General features: G+C 39.4%; 1 protein-coding gene across 8 annotated transcripts in view; it reads right to left on the reverse strand.

The window, feature by feature from the left end:
- CEP170 (centrosomal protein 170) overlaps window positions 1–22,856 on the reverse strand; it is a 181,973-nt gene that overhangs the window by 54,868 nt on the left and 104,249 nt on the right. For 7 of the 8 annotated variants that reach the window (XM_073338241.2, XM_073338248.2, XM_073338240.2 and 4 more), the window contains 2 exons: window positions 8,914–9,063; window positions 1,806–1,932 (listed from right to left, as the gene is read on the reverse strand). In XM_073338241.2, coding sequence (XP_073194342.1) covers window positions 1,806–1,932; window positions 8,914–9,063 — 277 coding nt within the window. The remainder of the gene's footprint in view (window positions 1–1,805; window positions 1,933–8,913; window positions 9,064–22,856) is intronic. The other variant, XM_073338246.2, reaches the window with a different exon arrangement.

The following is a 22,856-nucleotide window of genomic DNA, read 5'->3' on the forward strand; positions in this document are numbered from 1 at the left end:
CTTAAATGAATATCTCCTTTTGTATTTTCCCAATATCGGTACCAATAAACTCTTTTTATAGTGTTCGGCCTATTTTATCATTAATATAAAGTAGGGCTGTTAAGAGATTAAAAAAATGAATTGCGATTAATTGCATTGTTAAACAATAATAGAATACCATCTATTTTCTACATTTTCAAATATATTGATTTTGATTACAACTCAGAACACAAAGACTACAGTGCTCAGTTTATATTTATTTTTGATTACAAATACTGAAAGTGGAACATACAAATGTAGAAATATGTACAAAAAATAATTGCATTAAAAATAAAACAATGTAAAAGTGGAGAGCTTACAAGTGCACTCAGTCCTATTTCTTGTTCAGCCAGTCACTCAGACAAGCAAGTTTGTTTACATTTGCAGGAGACAATGCTGCCCACTTCTTGTTTACAATGTCATCTGAAAGTGAGAATGGGTGTTTGCATGGCACTGTTGTAGCCGGCGTTGCAAGATATTTAATGCCAGATGTGCTAAAGATTCGTATGTCCCTTCATGCTTCAACCTCCATTCCAGAGGACATGCGTCCATGCTGATGATGGGTTCTGCTTGATAATCCAAAACAGTGTGGACTGACGCATGTTCATTTTCATCATCTGAGTCAGATGCCACGAGCAGAAGGTTGATTTTCTTTTTTGGTGGGTCGGGTTCTGTAGTTTCCGCATCGGAGTGTTGCTCTTTTAAGACTTCTGAAAGCATGCTCCACACCTTATCCCTCTCAGATTTTAGAAGGCACCTCAGATTCTTAAACCTTGGTTTGAGTACTGTAGCTATCTTTAGAAATCTCACTTGGGTACCTTCTTTGCGTTTTGCCAAATCTGCAGTGAAAGTGTTCTTAAAATGAACAACATGTGCTAGGTCACCATCCCAGACTGCTAGAATACAAAATGCATGGCAGAATGCTGGTAACACAGAGCAGGAGACATACTATTCTCCTCCAAAGAGTTCAGTCAAAATTTAATTAACACATTATTTTTTAACAAGCATCATCAGTATGGAAGCATATCCTCTGGAATGGTGGCCGGAGCATGAAGGGGCATACGAATGTTTAGCATATCTGGCATGTAAATACCTTGCAATGTTCGCTACAAAAGTGCCATGCGAATGCCTGTTCTGGTGACATTTGAAATAAGACATAGGTAGCATTATTTCCCATAAATGTAAACAAACTTGTTTTTCTTAGCGATTGGCTGAATAAGAAGTAGGACTGAGTGGATTTGTAGGCTCTAAAGTTTTACATTGTTTTGTTTTTGAGTGAAGTTATGTAACAAAAAAAATAACTGACATTTGTAAGTTGCATTTTCACGATAAAGAGATTGCATTAAGGTACTCGTATGAGGTGTATTGAAAAATACGATTTATTTTATCATTTTTACAATGCACATACAGTGTAATAAAAATAATATAAAGTGAGCACTGTACACTTTATATTTAAATTTATATTGTAGTTTAAATCGTTATATTCAAAAAGGTAGAAAAACATCCAAAAATAGTTAATAAATTTCAATTGGTATTCTATTGTTTAACAGCGTGATTAAAACTGTGATTAATTGACAGCCCTAATATAAAGACTAATTCAATATCACACTAAAATATAATTACGAGGGGCTTTTTTTTGGTTGTTTTTAAAGTCTTAACAGAAATGTAACTAATGATGAATCTATTGTACTGGTGATAACTAAACTATTTGTCTAGTTGTGTAACTAAGTCCTTCGCTTCCATATAGTCTTTGCTACAGAAATTAAGATGACAACAACTTATCCTACCATTTTCTAGAGGAGCAGGTGCAGAGGACTCCAACCTTAGGTCATCTTGGTCATGTTGTGTATGATTAGCAGCCAAACTAGCCCACTGAGACACCCAACGTTTACTTCCAGATGCAGCAGAGCCTTCCTGAGAAAAAAAGGAATAGGACAAGAAACAGCAGATTTTGCTTAAAAATATGTGATATAAAGTTGATAAACTGTTATATTATCAAAACTCAGATGTGTCTGAAATCTTAATTATTTTCATAGAAAGTGCAAATATTAAAGGAACTCATTTCAATTTATTTTGGAGAATCCTAATGTTAATACTGGATTGACAGTCTTAAATCCTTTATTGCTCTAGACAGATGCAGAACAACTACAGGTTGGGCAGTGGTTCCCAACATTTTTCTACTGTGATGAACATTCAAACAATATATACTATGGGAAGAATATATGCCTAGGTGAAATGAGATTATTTCATTCCTGAACTTAGAGGAAGTTGTTGAAAAAGGTAGAGCTAGCAGAAGGCTTTAACCACTCAAAAATTATATTTTTTCCAGGGGAAAAAAAAAAAAACCACGAAGGGGCAAGGCAGATATTTTCTCCAGAGTAAAAGGGAAGCTATTAAATTGATCCTGACTGGAAGACTAGTTTAAGGATTGTAGAAGCCAGATAAGTTGGAGGGCTTCAAAAAATAGAGGGTATTAGTAGCATATGTAAACATAACTGTCTGAAGATAAAGGTGTCTGGAACTGTGTTTCAACATGAAAATGTGAAGTGACTGGAAAAGGTATCTGGCTCTGTAAATTATAAATAAAGTGTATCATTAAAGTCTAATAATATAGCTTCATGTATGAATCAAAAGATAATTGCATTTTTGTAGCAAAAACAAAGAAAGCTGAGGATATTTTTTAGTTTGGATAAAAATTAAACGATTGGGTTTACAAGATAACCAGGATTGTCTTAGAGGTATCACTGTTGTCAATGTAAGGAATCAATGATCTGGAAAGAACAGGGTCATAAAAGATAGTATCCTGAGAGAAACTATGCTTGAATAGCTTTGATTTCTATTTACTTAGCTCTCCTTTTTAATCAAAGTTTAGACTTTTAATATTAGGCTTCTATACAGGACATGTCCTTATGTCTATGTGTTGAATTACAGGACTCAATTTAATTTTACTGTTGTATAATTTAAGATTATTCTGGAAAAGGTCTCTAAATATGCAACTATAATACTGCTATTTCATCTAACATACCACAGCATCACTGTCTGTGCATCTCACTCATTCACATAAACAAACAAAAATCATATCTCCAAAGGCTCTACTGAAGTTAATGAAGACTAATAGGATGGATAAAAGGGGAGGAGGAGAGGGAATTGTGTGCAGGGAATTCATCTTTAAGAGTCTAAAAGAACAATTTTACTGACAATTTACAACTCCAGTGAAGATGGGTAACTCCAGCTAGACAACAGTGGTAATCATAGATTAAGGTAGAGGAACTGAGACACCCACAAATATACCTCATGAAGAATCTGGATGAGCTACCTGCACTCTTGAGAATTTAGCTGAATCTCCATTGTCCACTGAATTCTTGGCACTTCCAATCAGAGTGTCAGTTAGGGTCTATTGTGATGGTCATTTTCCCACTAGGAACTGGACTAAGATTCCTACATATTTCATCTAAATCATCTGACAGTCCTGAGACATTAGGAAATATCAGCAAACTATTTTATTGAGTGTCTAAAGTGAAAGATTCTATATTCTATTAACAATTCTGAGTCAGCCCATCCACTCAATTCTTCTTCAAATGTTTAAAACCCCAAATCATTTACATGGTTAGACTTCACACATAGAAATAATACATTTTAAAGAACAAAACAACTGAATCATTCTCTCGTTCAATTGTCAAGATTTGAATTCAGGGTACTGAATTGCCCCTACGGTGACATCACTAACACAAAAGAGTGCAAAGAATGTTATGAATCTAGCTTCCAACACTATTTTAGGAATGTGAAATGCAGGAGGAACCCATCAGCCGGATCTTTGCCATTAGACAAACTTCAGCAATCTGAATTCACTTTTCAAAATCAAGTGTTATGAGTTTCAGTTCTACCTATAGAAAATTAAGGCAATTTTTCATTTCCTTTAATTGTGTGTATTACTGGCCACAATGGAGAAGAAAATGTTGGCAAGAAGAATGACAGCCCTTTCTACAATAGTTCATATATTGTATATAAGAATTATATAAAGAACTTGCAGTATTTAAAGACTAATTGAAGAGACTTTTGTTAACATCTAAAGATTCATCTTCCTCTTTGGTTTACCCTAAACTTTATTTACTTCATTTTCTCCTGTTCCCATTAACAAACAGTATCATTTTTATTACAACACGAACTCCTGCCAAAATATGGTGTAGAGTCCAATTAACCACCTGTGAACCATATGCTAAAGGGAAATCTGTGTAGCTCAGCTTTTACTCTCCATAAACCCAGGAACTTAATCACCTTTATCTGAAGTCTGAACTCTATCAGTTTGTGGAATAGGATATTATGGTCAGTTTTCACAGACCCCAAAATTAATTGTAACAAGGGAGCTTTATATTTTACTTGCAGAAGACAATTAAATTAGGTATGCTGCCAAAATATAACCCCTACTTTTATGTAGTATTCAGGGCTACAGGTTATGTTGCCAAACCTCTGCTACAGTATTGTGTTGTGAAGGCATCACATTAGGCAGCTTCACCTCCTTCTTAAAGCTTACCAAAAGTCAAAGTTACAAAATTGCTTTATTTTTAAGTCTAACATACATTACCATGGTAGAAAACATCCAATAGGACAAGACTTACGACGCACACATATATCAAAAAACTAAAGTTACCAATCCTAACCTATAGTTATTCCTATAAGAAGTCATACCAACAGCCTCTCAGACTTCCAAATCACCAAGATATTCTCTGAGCATCATCTTATATTGCATAAGGAGTTTCCAAATCCACACTAGTCTTTCAGACAGTTTCAGATTTAAATTTGAGACTTTGATCGCTCAAGCTATTCATGTTGACCCAACTTTCCCTTATTCACTCCTTTTACCTCCATCCCCAATGAACTGGAGCATCAAATAACCCCTTACTGTGACTTTTAGCTCCAAACTCCATAGAGAGCAGCATATCTTCAGGTAAGATTTATGGACTATACACCAAAGGGTTGCTACGGACATGCTTCAGGTTTAAAGGACAGGACTGAAAAACTCCTTCAGTACATAACGTAGAACATCTTAAATCATGCCAGAGCAGTTCTTTTCACCAAAAGGGAAAAAAGGTAACTACCAGAGATTCCAGGCTGAGTGCTTTGGCTATAGGAATGGATCAGAGAATTTACTGACATCCAAATGGTTTGTTTTGAAGGGTCAAGGAGTTAATGCAAAGCAAGTATAAATGATAAAAATAAAACTTGTACGAAACATGGTGATTCATTTGTTCTACCTAATACGGATGCAATATGCTAAGTAGTCATACAGAATATATTTACTCACACCTCAGAATATTTACTAGCTGTATACTATTACTTTATGCGAGCAGAAAAAGTGAACATAGGGATTCAGAGCAGCGCAAGACCATGATATCAACAAACTGGTGCATGTGAACGTGAAAGTAGAGTACCAAAATTTTAACAAGACTGCTTCCATTTTTTGCAAAAAGTAAAAGAAAAACATGAAGTAAAAGAGCAGAGACAAATTTTATGATGTTAGTATCAAAGTAAAATATTACAAAACTGTGGTTAGTCTGAAGTAATCTGCTGAAAATTACGTGCGAAGTGTGGGTGAAAGAGATAAATCCTAATCTCAAACTGGTTAAGTATTCACATTAATCAAATTCATAAAAAAATTTACCTTGTTAATTTCCCAAACAATTACGCTCTTAAATGTTTTAACTAATTTCATTAGCTTTTTTCCTTAAATCATGCTGACCTCTGGTGGCAAGTGGCTGCTGTTTAATATAGAAAATACGAGTGTTTTAAAATATTTTTATTGAATGGTTGGAATCGGAGGATGAGCAGTTCATTATTTATTCAATAATTACGAACTAAGATGCAATAGCTTTAAGTTAAGAAAAACTATATATAATCAATCCAAGTCTTTCACTCACTCCATTCTGTTTTATTTTGTTCCATTCACTCCCTCAATTTCAGCCAATCTCAGAATATTTAATCATTGCCATGGAAAACAAGGTTGCTAATCTCCTCAGTAAAAGGTACTAATTCCACACCTTCATTTGGATGTATATTTTCTTGTTGATGTATCACAGGCACTTCAAACTTAACACATCTAAAACCAAAATTATCTTTCCACCTAAAAATCTTTCTTCGCCATCTGCATGGCTACTGACACCACTTTCATCCTTTCAATCACCCAGATTTGCAACGTGTTATTTCCAGCCCGCCTCCCCTCTTCTCCTTTTTATTCTACTCTCATATCCTGGTCCAGAGGTGGGCAAACTACGGCCCACGGGACTGTCCTGCTCAGCCCCTGAGCTCCTGGCCCCTCCCCTGCAGCTACACTGCTACGTGGGCAGCGCAGCTGGCTCCGTTCGTTCGGGCGGCGAGCTCCTGCTACTCCGAGCAGCATGGTAAGGGGTAGGGAAGGAGGGTTGGATAAAGGGCAGGGGATCCCTGGGGCAGTTAGGGGACAGGGAGCAGGTGGGGTTGGATGGGGGTGGGGTCCCGGGGGGGCCTGTTAGGGGGCCGGGGTGTGGATAGGGGTTGGGGCAGTCAGGGGACAGGAAGCGTTGGATAGGCGGTGGGGTCCCGGGGGGTGGTGGTTAGGGGCGGGGGCCAGGCTGTTTAGGGAGGCACAGCCTTCCCTACCTGGCCCTCCATACAGTTTCGTAACCCCCATGTGAACCTCGGGCCAAAAAGTTTGCCCACCCCTGTCTTGGTCCTTGCCTCATCCTGCCTCTTCAACTATGTCTCCAAAACATATGTTTATTTTTTTCCTCTCTAATACCAAAACAGTTTTAGTATGTATTCCGGTAACTTTATTCTTTAAATACTGAAATCCTCTCTCTAATTCATCCAAAAACTGCCATGATCATATTCCCATCCTCCAGATGCTTGAATTTGAACTAGTTTTTCTTTTGCTTAAGTATAATCTACTTCTACTTTCAAAGCCTTCCTTAACTCCTTCCCCAACTACATCTGTCTTCATCTCTTCCTGCATTCATTCTGACTCTATTCAGTATATCCAAGATGCTCTTATGACAATTCTCTTGGCATTCTTTACCCTCTCGTGACTTTGCACCTTCTCGGATATCACCCTTTGTGGCTTGGAATAGCCTCATAAATAAAGCTGTGCCAAAAGCCCTCCATCTCCACCAAACATTTACAAACCTACTAGTTCTACTAAGCATTCTGACTATCAAGAGACAATCTGATATTGCAAACCAAAGTACACCCAAACTTTAAAACTCCAGCAGCATGAACGGGATTTAAACCTGCCCTAACCAGGTAGATGAGGACTCCTGTACAGGAGGGAATCCATAACTGGCATTTAGCAACATAGGTGACTCTATGCCAGCCTCTCCTGACCACTCCAGCATAGATGGAGTTTGAACCTGTTTGGAGTTACAGGGGATGAGACTGATCCCCGGCCAACATTATGGCCCCTAGAAGAGAGTTATTAACTGGCACAGTTTGGAGCAGCTCTGAAGCTGCTCTAAACCAAGCTGGGGATGGCCGACAGCCCCAAGAGTATGCAGCCATAAACAATTCCTTTGCAGCTCCTTATTCAGCTGTGCTCAACACTCCCTGGTCACAGCTGAGGATTCAGCGTGAGGTAATCAAATGAACAGACATAATGGAGTCAGTTTAAGAGACAGTGTCAGTCTTCATTCTGTATCTTTTGGCATTGGTTAAAATCAGATACATATTATAACTGTGGTATAATCCCCTTTTATCTGCAAATCAACTAACACCAGCCTAGAAACTCAAGCACAGAGAACATTACACACACAACAACTGGCCATGTGTGCAGTTATTCGTCCCCCTCTTTAGATAGTATTGGAAGGTGGAGAGGACACAAGGGAGCTGAAAGCTGAAGAAAAGGAAATAGGGAAAAAATACAGTAAGTCAGTGGATTTACAGCTGAAAGTAATGGAGCAGGACAAAATAACTTCTTTAACAACTACTGTATTTTGGCTTATGGCATAACTATTATGAAAATAATATTCTCAGTCACTCTTCAAGCATACATTTTAGATATATGACATATGTCAACATCATGATCTCACAGTAACTAGCATATCACCAAACAAGATAGATTCTGCTATAGTAGTTTCTTAGCAACTAAAAACAACTTAGTTGCACTAGCAGCTGGTAAGCACACAGACACGCATCAAGGTCTTGATTAATAAGAACTTAATAAACTTGGACTGACCTCTTGCTGGACCATATTTCACCATAAGTCCTGCCAAGGCAATTAAGGGCAGATGTAGTGCCCTTTCTTTGAGTCATGTAGTTCATCATCCTGCATCAAACTGATTCTGTTCTATTTCTAGTCTATTCAGTTTATCAGACTGCACCCTGCAATGTGGTATCTGAATGCCATCCAGGAATCCAGTATTAGGTATGACAAACATCTGTCACATGGATATAACATTTATATATACAGGTTTAGAACTTCTCGTCCTTTGCCTAACTGACAAAACCACACTGCCTTTCAGACATCTAACATCAGTGCCTTCTCAAAGGCCAGGCCTCACTTGCGAGCTCCAACCCAGAAGATGTCCATCCGTATTTCCCTATGCCTGTTTTCAGTACTCATACTTTCTTTCTTATGTGGGTCACTTAACTGCTCATGCTATATTTCCTATAACTGCACACAAGTGCAAGCAGAGGGTAGCAAAGCTTAATGCCTTCAAGATTTAATTTAGCTACCTCTAACAGAAAAAGTTTTGATAAAACTACAATACAATAAAACAGAGATGAGAAAAATCAAATCTATAGAGACCTGAATTAATGCTTTGTATGCAAAGACTTCTTTGGTAGCTGCTTAACACTCACAGGTCAACTATTAGTGCTCTCTCTCTTTTATTGGAAGAAAAAAGAAGACCATCAAAAATTATATTCTACCTCTGTGTCAAGAAATCCAGTTGTACTCAGTGGTCTTTTTTCTTCCAGCACTACTGTAGCAGAATTTATAGCCCAATCTTTTACTAAATCTTTCTGGTTCTCGTTGATAACAGGCCTATTATAATCCTGGCTGTCATCCACTCCAAACACCTGAAAACGAAACAAATCATTATACATATTAACCCAATGCTTTCCTGATTCAATGTTCAATTTTAATGTATGGATGGTGTCAATACTGGCATAGTAAGTCAGATCCTTCGTTTTAAAATGTTTTTACACTAATCTGACATCAACTAATTTGTTGTAAAGAATAGATTATACATTTTTAGAAATAGGGCAGATATCTGTTAGTTTTCCCAAAATTCGGGGAAATGCTAGTTGAAATGACCAGATATGAAACAATGATTCTTCAGATCAAAATAATTAAACAGAGCACAAAGATAGTGGCCAAATCAGTAGCAAAACAAGAACATTTTTTAAAGTATTTGCCTGGTAATTTTTTATAAATATATTTTAAAGAACAAGAAATACATGTACTTATATTTGCTACCAGTCCCCTCAATGTGCTATTATTCTAATTAAAGCAATAGTTCAGTTTTTCTGCTTTTTCAGAAGAGTTACCATGTTATATAGCAAGTGTTCTTCAATCTCATCATGTGACCCACATCTTGAAAGAAATTGTTTCTTGAACAACCTTCTCTCCCACTGATGTTTGCATAACCACCTTCCCCTAACTGTGGTGAGAGAATAACATCTTTGCAGCCACTAAAGTAATTGCTTACTTAGAAAAATAATTAGGAAAATATTAACTATGTTTTAGCTTCTACTAATGCAATTTAGAAGGAGGAGAGTCAGCATAAAGATACCAGTCATTTTTCCATGGACTATTGGTGGGTCATGGACAACAGTTTGGGAATCACTATTATAGATAGCTTCCAGTTATTTTAAGAAAAGAACTCAGTGGGGTTTGGGAAATAAATACTTTAAAGCCCAGAAATATATTATTTGGAAAATTCTATTTAGAAATATTTAAATTAACTTTACTACTACGGGCTCCAACTCTAAAACAGGATTTTTATGTTTTTTCCCCCACTAGAATTCTTTGATATGGTAATTGGCTCTTGTGATATCAGAGGATTATTTTGTCATAAGGAATAGGGAGCTATTTAAACAACTTCTCTGTTCTTATAAAAATGTCACTAGTAACAAAACACCACAAAAAATAAGTAGATTTTTTTTCTAAATGCAATATTTTTCATAGTTTTGCAGAAGGTTGCTATGGATCTTTTATAAATGGAGAATGCTTTGACCAGTACCAATAGATAAATCAAGATGCATTGCTTACCAAAATTCTGAACAAGTTTCCTATTTTTAAAAGTCTATAAATAAGCCAATTCACCACTAGATGGCTACAATCCATAACATGTTTTTCATACCTAAGAAAACTGACAGAAGTCCAAAATTAGGACTGTAATACTGTAAAAGAGCACATTTTCACCCCCCCCCCAAAAAAGAGTTTTGCAGGGTTCAGTCATACAAACTCCCATTGAAGCCAGTTATGTAAATTTAGCCTGTAGGAATCCACATATATTAATATTTGTGTTTTACCAACACTTGAGAATGAGAAACCATTTTCAAATTTGTTTTATATGTTTGCAGTGTTCTAGTGCAAAGAGTCAACCTTCCACCTGATTCTATCATTTATATTTAGAACACGCCTAAAATTTAAAATTACATGCTTTATTAATTTTACACTTTAATTATGTCTCGATAATCTCATACATGAGTAATTCTGAAACCACTTTGTATATCTTTGGTACCCAAGACAGGCATGATACATGTGATCCCCTTCTCTCTCCTCATTCTCCCTTCTTTTCCTGCTGCTTTTGAGTCATGTGGGTAGATGGCAAGATTTACATATGTAAATAAAGTTAACTGTCATGCTACCTCTTCTTTTAGTTTATTTGCTTTCTGTAGCTACTTCATCTTCCTCATTTTATTTTCAAACAATCCTTTTGATTATAAAGAGAACTGTAAAGTAGTTAAACTGAAAACAAATATTTTATTGCATGAATGCCTGTAGGATAATGCAATTTGAATGATGCTTCACTCACACATACCTAATCAGAACTACAGTAGTAATTTGCTGCACATAAACTACTATTATCAGACAATATCTGTTTACTATGCCAATGAATCTTTTGACCACTCTACAAACATTGGTGTTTAAAATAGCTTTCCCTCTCAACACTAGGTCTTGTGGACCTGAAGTCCCAGTGAAATCATTCCGCTTATTCTGTTATGGAAACCACTGATCTGACAGGTTGAACGTTAAATTCTGCTTTGTTCTGTGACGGTGTACTTGGGCTGAGGACAGGATGCAAAGAATATCTTCTTCTCCTTTCACACAATGGTTCTGTGAGGACCCATAGGTAAATGCTGCTAGCAGTGCTCCCTCAGCATGAGGAGTGGGTACTCTATAGCCCTAGGGAAGTGTCCAGTTGGACTTGCAGGGTTAGTACTCAGAGACAGGAAAAGGGGGAGCACACACTACATCTTTGTTCAGCTGCTCAGCACATTTCCCGTATTCCAGAAGCTTGTTTTCCTTTTTTGTTTTCCTGCCCTACATGGGCAAAATATCACATAATCCTACATCCTGAGTAGTAATAGTTCTGCTCCCATCCTACCACAGAGCTCCTCCCTGGAGCAAGGATATGATCTAGCCCAATGACTGGCATTACAGGATGAAGAAAGAGGCAAGGAAAGTTCCTAAATTGTCTTAGTCTTGGATATTAGCATCTCAGTCTATTCAAAACTGAATTTCATAAAACACTCAAAGGCATTTTTCAATGAGGGTCATTTTCATGCCAATTTTCAACTTTATACAACCAACCATTTTGGCTATAAAACTGGTTTCAAAAAATGTTACTTGAATTCTTATCTAATGGAAAAAACTTTTTTCCCCTACCTTCCCCACACTTATGTGATTAAGCACTTTTTGCTCAAACTTAGAAAACAATAATCTTTGAGCAGAGACTTAGCCTGCATTTTGAAAGTTTCAGAAAATTATGAGTCAACTTCAAATAATTTACAAAGTTTTGAAAAGGGCAATTATTCAAATAAGTTGAATTTCCGGAAGTCTGCTAGACTGTCAACTACTGGAAGGTTGTACACGTCGTTTGGTGAACTTTGCAAACAAACAACCCTCTCTCCCCCATCTTCTGTCTTTCTATGAGACAGGTAGGCGTTATCAATCACGTCACACTAAGACAGAAAGATTAAATGACTTGACTAATGCTACAGAGGAATCACGTGTCAGAAACAGAATTAGAATGCAGGCCCATGCTTCATCCACTAGAATACACTATCATCACACCACTGCACTATCCCTCCAAAGTCACTGGCTGTTGAGCAAAAGAACCAGCTCATTTGCCGGTAGTAAGCTATGGGGGAACTTGTGATTGCCCTTGAACTCTCAGTGGCAGTCTACAATGAATTCTCCTTCCATCCTTTCAGTTATGAAGAGACCTGACAGCCTCCCAAATAATCCTACAAACAAAAAGGCACTCTCAAAGGAAAACTTTGGCTATCATGGAAAAGTATAAAATCATAGTGGGTAAGCATTCAACCTGATTGATCAGTTTACTTTGGTTTATGTTTCCAAGCCACCATCACATGGTCTAGAAACTTACTTTTTAAAAAAGCCTCAAGAGTTTCTTTTTTTTACTTTCCTAGCTCTTGTTGGGCCTCAGACAGGTCCAAAGTTCAGCTTTGTGGTCATTGCTTGCTACTTCTGCTTTATGGGAAACCTTGAGTGTGTCATTCTAATAGGGAAATTAAAGTTCTGACTCAGTCAGATACCCTATCCAGGGTCAAGACAAGTGGAGGAAAGCGAAGTTCTTTGTTTTATGGAAGGCCAGTACTTTTTGTCTGATGTTTCATTCAGAGCTTGAGATCCTGTAATCAGAAGGACTTATAAATTCTGATTTGTAAATCCACAATTTATCAGATGAAGATTTCCCTCCATAGGAGGGAGCAACTGAGTGAGTGTACTATGAAAGTATAGCATCAGGCATAGAGTCTCAAGCTCCTCCTCCCATCAACATAATTTGCATTAAGACCTATTAATCAAATGGTCTAAGTCAAGAGAGAAGACAGGTCACAAACACAGGCAGTCCTGAATCTTGCTGCTTATTCTTTTGGAGCTGTCTATACTTGCAAAAAAGACCTCCAGTCCTCCTCAGGAGCAAACCACACAGTACAGGACTCTCCCATGAGACAGCAATGTACTGTATAGCTGTACTATATCGTATAGATATCTGCCACTTTTCTCTGTGGTTACAGGTGGTATCAGACCACCTACAAGAAAAACTATTACAGCAATTCATGGAAACAGGAGCCTCAGCACTGATGTAGCCCCAGGGAGGGCAGAAGGATGCCTGGGGAAAAAAAATTGCTTAAGACCTTTGAGAATTCCTCAATAAATCTAGAAGAAAAATAATCATTCTAAAATCAAACCCAAACTTTAGTTCATTTTTAGTTCCCAGAAAGAAAAGGTTTACTGTATTTATTCTTCATTTGTGCTTTTCTTAAATGTATTCTAAGTTCTTGTGCTCGTCTATAAAGAAAATAGAGAAGTTTCTAAATATTTTAAGTCCCTCCCTCCACAGTCACTTATTTTACTAATATTTTCATATTTTACAAGAAACTGAGAAGCATCATATAATTTAAAGAACAGTAGAACATAAGGCCAGATTGCTAAAGGTATTAGTGCCTAAAGATGTACATTGGCACATAGTAGGATTTTCAAAAGCACAATTTCAATAAGAGTTAGACATTAGGCACTTTTAAAAATCCAACTCGACACCTATGGTCACAGTTCATGGCAACTGTACCTGTATTTCTCCTCAGTGCCCCAGCAAGGGCACACAATCTCAGGTTTCCAGCTCCACAGCTGCTGTCTCTTGTGGGTACAGACTGCCAATTTTGGTTGGACATATTCCTGGAGGTTTCATCACATGACATAATCTTTAAAGATTAATCTTTAATTCTTGGAGACTCCAGGACAATCCTGGAGGGTTGGCAACCTTAGTGGAGACCCGCATCTGTCCCTTCTGACAAGGGTATTCCCTGCCTTCACTGTGTATTTCTCAACACAGACAGGTTGCCCAAGGACCCCTGCTTGCTTTCTCTTCAGAGAGTGATAGAGTGACAGTCAAGATATAAGTACCACACAAGTCTTTCGAAGCAAGCCAACTTTTATTCTTAAGGTAAAAAGCATGACAGAGAAAACATATTTTAAAAACAATAAAAGAACCTATACACAATGCTAATAAACTTACCAGGAACTCGAACCCTAACATGGGTTCTTGAGAATAAATCCTTCAATCTCTCCCTTTTTGAGTCCTTGTGGTTATTAGTTCCTCAGAGCTTCAGCTCAAAACAAGCACATGCACTACAAGCTTAGTCCACCCTTTTATACAGATTACAGATCTTTGATCAGAAGTACCCAGAAGCCGGTAATTGGTATACAATGAGTTTCTCTCCCCAGGGTGTATCTTCAAAAGGTTGGCTTCAGAGGGGGAGAATTTACATTCCCCTTACCTCAAGATAATTCCTAGGAAATCCACTTCATACACATTGTTCCAAAAAGACCTTTGAACCTCCCTCATATACCTTTTAGAGAGCACATTAATCTGGTCTTCTTGCTAAAGTTCCATAAGGTCTCACAATTGTATATAAACATTTGCATTCTAATACAATGTACCCCAAAGGTATTAACCCGAATTCAATCAGGTTTAACTTTATTGAACTCAATTCATTCAGGATATTACAGGATATTGTCAGGTCTCTCACACTTATCTGCATCTTTAAGGCATCTAAATATCTTTAAAAATCAGACCCACAGTTCACTGCATACCTTCTTCATCAGACATTCTATTTGGACATGTAATTTATACTAGATAATGTCCATTACGGTCACAAACATCATCTTCATAAGTTATCGGCATTATAGTAATAACCAAAATTATTATTGAGGATTGGGGTCCTGTTATGCAGCATGCTGTATAAATAGGTTAAAATTCTCAAAAGGCAGTAAACAACTTTGGAGCCTTTGGGTATGTCTACACAGAAAAAGAAAAAAAACCCCGTGGCTGGCCCGTGCCAGTTGACTCAGACTCACGGGGCTCGGACTGCAGGGCTGTTTCACTCAGGCTGCCTGAGCCATGGTACCCTCCTGGCCTACAGGGTTCTAGAGTCTGGGCTCCAGCCTGAGGCAAGAAGTCCATACAGCAATTAAACAGCCCCACAGCCTGAACTCTGCGAGCCCAAGTCAGGTGGCACAGGCCAGCCACAGGTTTTTCTTTGCTGTGCGGACATATCCTAACTCTCATTTTCGAAAGGCACTTAAGGGACAAGAGTAACAAACAGGAGGAAGGAATGGAATGGAGGAATAACAAAGGCAATTATTATAAAATCATTCAGTAACACAGATTAACTATAAAACAACTCAGTGATTCTGAAAATGAGGTTCTATATAACCTATACATTCAAGAGTAATCACAGTTATCTCCACCTGTCCCAGCTAAGCTGTCAGTTACCATGCCAGCAAAACTAGATCTTGAAGAGGGATCTGAACGAGCAGAGAGCAGTGGCCTTACAGATTAGTTCAGGCAGGAAGTTCCATGTGTAAGGAGAAGCCTGGGAGAATGCACAGGTGGGAGAAATGGACAAATGAGCATTCAAGGCTAACATCACTGATGAAACAGAAGTACAGAGAGGCAGTTCAATAAGGAGTGGGCGGCACATTTTAAAGCGTACTGAAGGCAAGGGCAAGGGTAGTAGAAAATAAGCAGCCAGCGGAAGAATTTCAAAAAAAAGTGGATGACATGAAAAATTATGGGAAAGAAAGATTATTTTAGCAGCTGTGTTTTGCATGGACTTGGGGAAGGGCAGGTGGAGTGTCAGGGAACCCAGAGAGGTGAAGTTTACAGCAATCAAACTATGAAAGAAGATTGTCCTGGACACAAGCTTTAGCTACAGGGACAGAGAGAAAAGGCTGAATTTTAGAAATATGTTAGCAGGATTTGGACATAGCCTAGATGTGCAGGGCAAAGAAGAAGAAAGTCAAGAAGAATCTAACTTTACAGACCTGAGTGAGATGAAGGATGGTGGGATGTCTAACAAAGAGTAGGGGAATGGAAATGGTTTCAGAGGAAAGTCCTGGAGCTCACTTTTGTCAGGGTTAAAGTTAAGTTCAAACTGAACTCTTGTTCTTTTTCCACTAGTGATGGTAGCCCATGTGTTCACAACTTAATTTAAAACAGATCATACTTAGAAGGTCAAAACCACTGATCACGCAGAAGAAACAATGATAAAAGAACACGAATATTCTTTCCTTTGAAAAAGAGTGATATACTATATTGGAGTAGAATTCACATGGCCACTTCCCTATCTACACATGTGGCCCATATTTAAGCTGCTTTTCAAACTCAGATTCAATGGATTTTGTCTTTGATAGTTAGCCTTGATAAGCATTTTAAAATATCTTTTTAGCAATTAACCCAAGAGAACAGGTCAATTGTATAGTGCAGAATGGCCTCATGAAGTGATCTTAAACTTTCACACAAATTCTATAAATCATTCCTATTACAAAGTAAACAAGTGAAATCAGAAAACACAACATAAAAGACACTTCCCCAGAATAAAAATTATTGAGAATTTGCTAGAGCAAAAGGGCATATAAAGGAAGAAACCAAAGATATCAATGTGCCAATTCTAATGTTCTCCTATATTCTTTCAGAATCCAGTTCCATATCCACGTGTGTACATGTATTTTGTACTACTTGTCATAATGGAGTCTTCACTCTCCATAGGGCTTCAAAATTCAAAACAAAATAGTTGCCCCAAGAAGTCCAAAGTCTAGCCAGAGCTCTAAAAAGCAAATTCAGGACTCACTTTCTGCATTTCTCAACCAGGGTAAACACAAGTATCATTTCTTGAAAAATGGCAGAACAAAAATAAAAAATCAGGATTGATTTCCTCATTTCCTCTGCAGATTCACTGGGTTTTATTATTCCCAATGACCTTTCAATATATTAATTATTTATGAGTCCAGTTCTGTGACCAGGAGTATCTGTTGGGCTGAACTACTGTTCTTTCTGGCATGAATCATTAGAGCTGTGAAAAAAGTAATTAAGCCACATGGGTGTGCAAAATCCATCAGATTTGGAAGCCATTTTCTAAAGAGAAATGTCTGTCTTTATACCTTCACTTTTCTCTGGAATAACAATTTAAATGCGTAGAGATTGTTCACTCTTGGTTTATTCTCCAGTTCTTTGATTTTATGTTCAGGGAAATTTATTATCTACAATGCTGCAGAAAGATTCCAAAACATGCACTCAGATCTCTCTTTACGACAGCATTATTAAATTCCCTTCACACACATTTTTAAATAAGGAAAATATAATTACTGTTTTAGTCAGTCATTATTATAAAGTGCTGGGTAAACAGATTTTGCAATATGATTGCTACACAATTTCTGACACTTCTGTGAGAATGATTTTATTATATGGATAATCTTATATGATTGTATCTGCCAGTTAAAATACATACAGGAAGGTTGAAATGCTTTTTGTTAAAAATAATGGACAAACCCCTCCCTGATTTACAGTTTTAATTCAAATCCTTACAATTACAGCTTAAATACAGATATTTTAAGGTTTAATGTAGTTTAACATTCACATTTACAAACTAGATTACTACAAATACAATCATGAGAGTATAATAAAATGCATATTAATATGTTCTTAAACAAAATGGCCCTGCTGCTCCAACATTCATATAGTAACTAGTTATTAATCTTAAAATTAAAGTGTAAAGTATTCCTGAATAATCCCTCTTCACATATAAGAATACTTTTATAGTTAATACTGATCTTGCTCCCTTAAAGCTGCCAGAATATTGATATAGCTATTACTTAAGGACTTGCAAAAGAGAATATAAAACCAGCCAGCACAAGCTTTCTATGACAATGGAAAGCTTTTAAAAGCGTACAGCCAAAAATGGAGTTTTATTTAAAATGCACCTCTACTCAGAAAAGTGACTGTAAAAGATGGCATTGTAAAGTTCTGTATTTGTCTTCCACTGACTGCCACACCAAAACTACTCAGTTCACAATTAAAAAGGATGTGAAATTCAAGTTGGTTCTTTTGGCTGGCACATAAACAAGCATAAAGACTCTTCCAGTAGAAAGCCCTAGGACCAACAAGGGAGAATCCACAGCAGCCCTTGAAGAACAAACTTATGTTAGTAACAAACAGCATGAATGACTGCACATGAGGAGCTGGTCTAACTGAGTGAGGAGGTGCTATTTTAGTCACTTTTCAAAGTAGGACCACATTGATACAACTGCTTAGAAATGCTTCATCTTTTTTCTTTTTTTTTTTTAAAAAGTATGATTGTAAAAAGAAGAAATAGAAAGTAAAGGAGAAAAGCTTTATGGTTGTGCCTTTAAGAGTACAACTTCGTGAAATTAGCTTAAATAAGTATTCTAAAACAATTTTTAAAAAGACAAGGTGACCTTGAGTCAGAGTATTCTTTCAAACAATTTTGGGCAGAAAGTCTAGATTTCCAGAATGCATTATTTAAAAACAGGTGACTCCAAGTTATTTTTAAGTACTATGATGCTATGCACTTTAATAGAATTTCTGTATAACTAACTCCTGTTTATCCAGTTAACTTGGGACATTAAAATAAAACATTATGTATTGTTTCAAAAATCAATTAATTTTTATTTTAAAAGTGAAAACTGATCCATGATGCCAATATTTACCTTGTCAATATGCCATGAAAACAGAATATAGTTAAATGATTATAATGAATTTCTCCATCTAGAAACTTTTCTAAGAACTTGATTTCTATGGTTAGGCGTTAGCATGGCTATATGTAGAGAATAAAATGTTTTTGTTAGTGAAAAATGGAAATGTTTCATGTAAACACTTATCAGCAACCTTATCTTTCAACTTAAAATAGCATTACAGTTAAAGGAAACAATTGTGAAATCAAAGTAACTGTAAAAGATTCTCAGCTGAGCCTGATGTTTCCATAGGTAGCTGAGCAACATTTATAGGACTCCATTTGCCGTGGCAAGACAGGATTATGAGCAATGCACAGCACATGTATGCTCTCGGATGTGAAGGAACAGAACAGGAAAATGCAGACTAAAATTCTCCTAAGCATAGTAGCAAGCTTAATGCAGCATTTTACGGCTTTAAGAGATTCAGAAATGTACTGCAATGCAGTTAGTTACTGTTGAGACAAACTGGACCTGGTTTAAATAAAGAATCAGAGGACTGGAAGAGACATCGAGAAGTCATCTAGTTCAGTCCCCTGCACTCATGCCAGGACTAAGCCCTGGCTGGGATGATGTAGTTGTTGTTGGTCCTGCTTTGAGCAGGGGGTTAGACTAGATGATCTCCTGAGGTCTCTTCCAACCCTAATCTTCTAGGATTCTAAGTATTATCTAGACCATCCTGACAGGTGTTTGTCTAACCTGCTATTAAAAATTTCTGATGATGGAGATTCCACAACCTCTCTAGGCAATTTATTCCAGTGCTTAACCACCATGACAGTTAGAAAGTTTTTCCTAATGTCCATCCTAAACCACCCTTGCTGCAATTGAAGCCCATTGCTTCTTGTCCTATCCTCAGAGGTTAAAGAGAATTTTTCTTCCTCCTCCTTGTAACAACCTTTTATGGTTTGAAAACTTATGTCCCCTCTCAGTCTTCTCTTCACCAGAGTAAACGCAATTTTTCAATCTTTCTTCGTAGGTTATGTTTTCTAGACTTTTAATCATTTTTGTTGCTTTTCTCTGGACTTTCTTGAATGTGATGCCCAGAACTGGACACAATACTCTAGTTGAGACCTAATGAGCATGGAGTAGAGCAGAAGAATTACTTCTCGTGTCTTGCTCACAACATTCCTGCTAATACATCCCAAAATTATATTTGTTTTTTTTTTTTTTTGGCAACAGTGTTATACTGTTGACTCGTATTTAGCTTGTGAACCACTATGACCCCCAGATCCCTTTCCACCATTTTCCTTCCTAGGCAGTCTTTTCCCATTTTGTCTGTGTGCAACTGATTGTTCCTTCTTAAGTGGAATACTTTGCATTTATCCTTATCGAATTTCACCCTACTTACTTCAGACCGTTTCTTCAGTTTGTCCAGATCATTTTGAATTTGAATTCTATCCTCCAAAGCACTTGCAACCCCTCCCAGCTTGGTATCACTCTCAAACTTTATAAGTGTACTCTCTATGCCATTATCTAAATCACTGATGAAGATATTGAACAGAACCGGACCGAAAACTGATCCCTGCAGGACCCCACTTGATATGCCCTTCCAGCTTGACTGTGAAAAGACAGTTGCCTTTTCCGTAACTGGTGTTCTTTGAGATGTGTTCCTCATGTCTATTCCACAATAAGTGTACATGCTCGCCACGTGTACCAGTGCCGGATGTTTTTCCCCTAGCAGTACCCGTAGAGGGAGAGTGCCCCCCATGACCACTGGAGTGGAACCTGCCTGGCGCGGCATAAGGGGAGCTGCGCGCTCCTCCCACCCTCAGTTCCTTCTTGCCAGACAACTTCCAACAGAGGGGAAGGAGGGTGGGGTGTGGAATAGACATGAGCAACACTTCTCGAAGAACACCAGTTACGGAAAAGGTAACTGTTTTTTCTTCGAGTGATTGCTCATGTGTATTCCACAACAGGTGATTCCAAGCTATAACTGTTGGAGGTGTGTAGGAGTTCACAAGTTCCCAGGACGGAGGACAGCCCTGCCAAACCCGGCGTCATCCCTGGTTTGGGGGGACGATCGCATAGTGCGAGGTGAACATGTGAACTGAAGACCATGTGGCGACCCTACAAATGTCCTGGATGGGGACGTGGGTCACGAAGGCAGCTGACGAGGCCTGTGCCCAAGTCCACTGTGCCCTCACAATGGATGGCAGGGGGACACCCGCCAGCTCATAACAGGAACGGATGCACAAAGCGATCCAATTGGAAAGCCGCTGAGTGGAAATCGGCTGGCCCCTCGTGTGCTCAGCCGAGGTGACGAACAGTTGCGAGGACTTTCTGAACAGCTTGGTCCACTCAAGGTAGAAAGCCAGAGCCCACTGCACATAGAGCTTTTGGAGACGGCACTCCTCATGGGACACGTGAGGCTTGGGGCAGAGGACCGGTAGAAAAATGTCCTGAACCATGTGGTAGGTGGAGACCACCTTAGGGAGGAACGTGGGGTGTGGGTGGAGCTGGACCTTGTCCTTATGAAAGACCATGTAGGGTGGCTTGGAGGTCAGGGCCCTGAACTCCGAGACTCACCTGGCCGACGTGATTGCAACCAGGAAGTCCACCTTCCACGAGAGATGAGACCAAGAGCTCATGGGCAGTTATTCAAACGGGGGCCCCATGAGACAAGCCAACACCAGGTTTAGGTCCCATTGCGAGTCCGGGGGTCTAGAATATGGAAAAAGACGGTCCAAACCCTTAAGAAATCGGCCAGTCATAGCCTGGGAAAATACTATGTGCCCTTGCACCGGTGGATGGAAGGCCGATATGGCTGCCAGGTGCACCTTGACTGACGAGGGCGCCAGGCCCTGGGCCCTAAGGTGGAAGAGGTAATCAAGGATAAGCTGGACCAGGGCAGCCATGGGGGAGACACCCTGGTCCGCTGCCCACCTAGAAAACCGGGACGACTTTGCCAAATAAGCGCGGTGAGTGGAGGGCCATCTACTTTCGAGAAGGACGTGCTGAACCTGTTCTGAGCACGTCCTTTCCTCTCCACCTAACCACTGAGCAGCCATGCAGTGAGAAGAAGAGCTGGTAGGCTGGGATAGAGGAGGCGGCCCTGGTCCTGAGAGAGCAGGTCTGTGTGGAGTGGCAATGGCCACGGCGCAGCTACTGCCAGGCCCGTGAGGGTCCCATACCACTGCTGCCTGGGCCATGCCAGGGCAATCAAGAGGACCTGGGCCTTGTCCGTCTTTATCTTCCCCAGGACCCTGCTGATTAGAGCGAATGGGGGAAAGGCATAGAGAAGCTGGCCTGACCAGGATAGGATAAAGGCACTGGAGATAGCGACCCTCCCCAGGACCCCCCTGGAGCAGAACCAGGGGCATCGCCGGTTCTGCCGAGTCGCGAATAGGTCCACCTGGGGAGCTCCCCCCCTTCGGAAGAGCTGGTGGGCCACTTCCGGGTGGAGGGACCACTCATGTTGTGAGGAAAAGTCCCTGCTCAAGCGATCTGCCCTCTCGTTCCAGGTGCCCGGTAGGTGGAAGGCCTTCAGGTGGATGTTGTAGGCTATACAGAAGTCCCACAGACTGAGGGCTTCGAGGCAGACGGCAGAGGATCAGTCCCCACCTTGCCTGTTGATATAGAACAACGAGGCCATGTTGTCCGTGAGGACCCTGACTACCTTGCCCTCCAGGTGTGAGTGGAAGGCCATACACGCCAGCCGCACCGCTCTGAGCTCCTTGATGTTTATATGTAGGGTCAGGTCTTGAGCCGACCACAGGCTTTGGGTCTGAAAGTTCCCCACATGGGCCCCCCAACCCAGGTCCAACGCGTCGGATACCAGCTCCAATGATGGGGCCCTGTCTCTGAACTGGACCCCTTGGAGCATGTTGTTTGGTGTGGACCACTACCATAGAGAGGTAATCACAGAGTGCGGCATGGCGAGGACCTTATCCATCCTGTCCGTGGCCTGGGAGAACTTCAAGGCCAACCAAAGCTGGATGGGCCTCATCCTGAGTCTGGCGTGACGGACCATGAACATGCACGCCAACATGTGACCCAAGAGCTGTAGGCAAAGCCTGGCTGGTGTCACCGGGAACCTTGTGACTGAGTCAATGAGACCTTTCAGGGTCTCGAATCTGTCTGGCAGGAG

This window comes from Lepidochelys kempii, chromosome 3 (assembly GCF_965140285.1).
Source record: "Lepidochelys kempii isolate rLepKem1 chromosome 3, rLepKem1.hap1, whole genome shotgun sequence".
In the NCBI taxonomy this organism is placed as follows: domain Eukaryota; kingdom Metazoa; phylum Chordata; order Testudines; family Cheloniidae; genus Lepidochelys; species Lepidochelys kempii.